Source organism: Myotis brandtii, unplaced genomic scaffold (assembly GCF_000412655.1).
Source record: "Myotis brandtii unplaced genomic scaffold, ASM41265v1 scaffold986, whole genome shotgun sequence".
In the NCBI taxonomy this organism is placed as follows: domain Eukaryota; kingdom Metazoa; phylum Chordata; class Mammalia; order Chiroptera; family Vespertilionidae; genus Myotis; species Myotis brandtii.
The window spans coordinates 274,524-275,587 of record NW_005372102.1 but is presented as its reverse complement, the minus strand read 5'-3'; the positions used below and the strand labels follow the sequence as shown (position 1 = coordinate 275,587).

The 1,064-nt window shown below is 66.9% G+C and overlaps 1 protein-coding gene across 1 annotated transcript in view; it reads right to left on the bottom strand.

Moving 5' to 3' along the window:
* The window catches only part of SORCS2 (sortilin-related VPS10 domain containing receptor 2), a gene marked incomplete at its 5' end in the record, with an annotated part of 307,756 nt that extends 306,695 nt beyond the window's left edge, over positions 1-1,061 (bottom strand). The window contains one exon of the mRNA XM_014533443.1: positions 939-1,061. Coding sequence (XP_014388929.1) covers positions 939-1,061 — 123 coding nt within the window. The remainder of the gene's footprint in view (positions 1-938) is intronic.
* Positions 1,062-1,064: the final 3 nt, after the last annotated feature.

The window sequence follows — 1,064 nt, the reverse complement described above, 5'->3', positions numbered from 1 at the left end:
CACACACACACACACACACACACACATGCACACACGCACACACATGCACACACGCGTGCACATGCACACGCGCACACACACGCACATGCACACACACGTGCACATGCACACACACAAACAGCTGCCACCTCCCGGCACCACCCTCCTCTTCAAACTGTACTGACCCCCAGGACTGCCTGGAGGGGACTCCAGAGTGACCATCAGTCAGCTTCCCAGGGGGGAGGGAAGAATACAAGGGGATCCCCAAGTCCTGAGGCGCAACTCCAAAAAGGATGGGGAACCTCCGCGCTGGTGGGGGAGGCCAGGGGACGCCAGCAGGAGTGGCCGTGGGAAGGAGTGAAGGGGTGTCTGTGAACTTCCAGACGGAGGGGGCGCCGTGGCAGGGCCCACAGCGGGGCGGGGTGGAGGGGAGTTTGCAGACGCAGGTACAGAGCAAGGGGGGGGGGGGCACCAGCTCAGTGGGTACCCAGGTCCCTGGGCATCCAAATGCATCCCACGGCCGGACCTCAAGGTAGCCGTGGGTCACACGAGGGTAACCGGGGAGACGGGTGGCCCCAGAATCGGGGACCAAGCTGACCAGGAAAGCCCGGGAGCCCGCAGAGGTGCCCTGAGCAGGTCCCAGGCTCACCAGGCGGAGGAGGTCCTGGAGCCAAATCCCAGAACGCGCCGCTGAGCGGGGAGGTGGAGGCTGACAGCGACGGAGGCGCAACACCGAGTTGGGGGATACCCTACGGGGCCCGGGGGCGCCCCGCGGGGTCCCCCGGACCCCAGGAATCTGCGGCAATGCGCCCGCTCTCCCCAAGTAACCGGAGGCCAGTAGGGGAGCCTCTGATCGCGTCCCCAAGTAGCAGGAACGCCCAGGTGACCGCCGGGCGGCCCGGAAGTGGGGGGCTCCAAGGTGTCGGGGCGGGGACCCCGGGCGCGCAGAGGTCACTTACGCTGCTGTTCTCGCCCGTCCAATGCACCATCGCCTGGTTGTGCGTCGCGTCTCCCTTGAGCACGAACGACGAGCTGGTGAGCGAGACTTGCGCCCGCGAAGTCGCTCCGGTTCCCGGCGCCGCCCG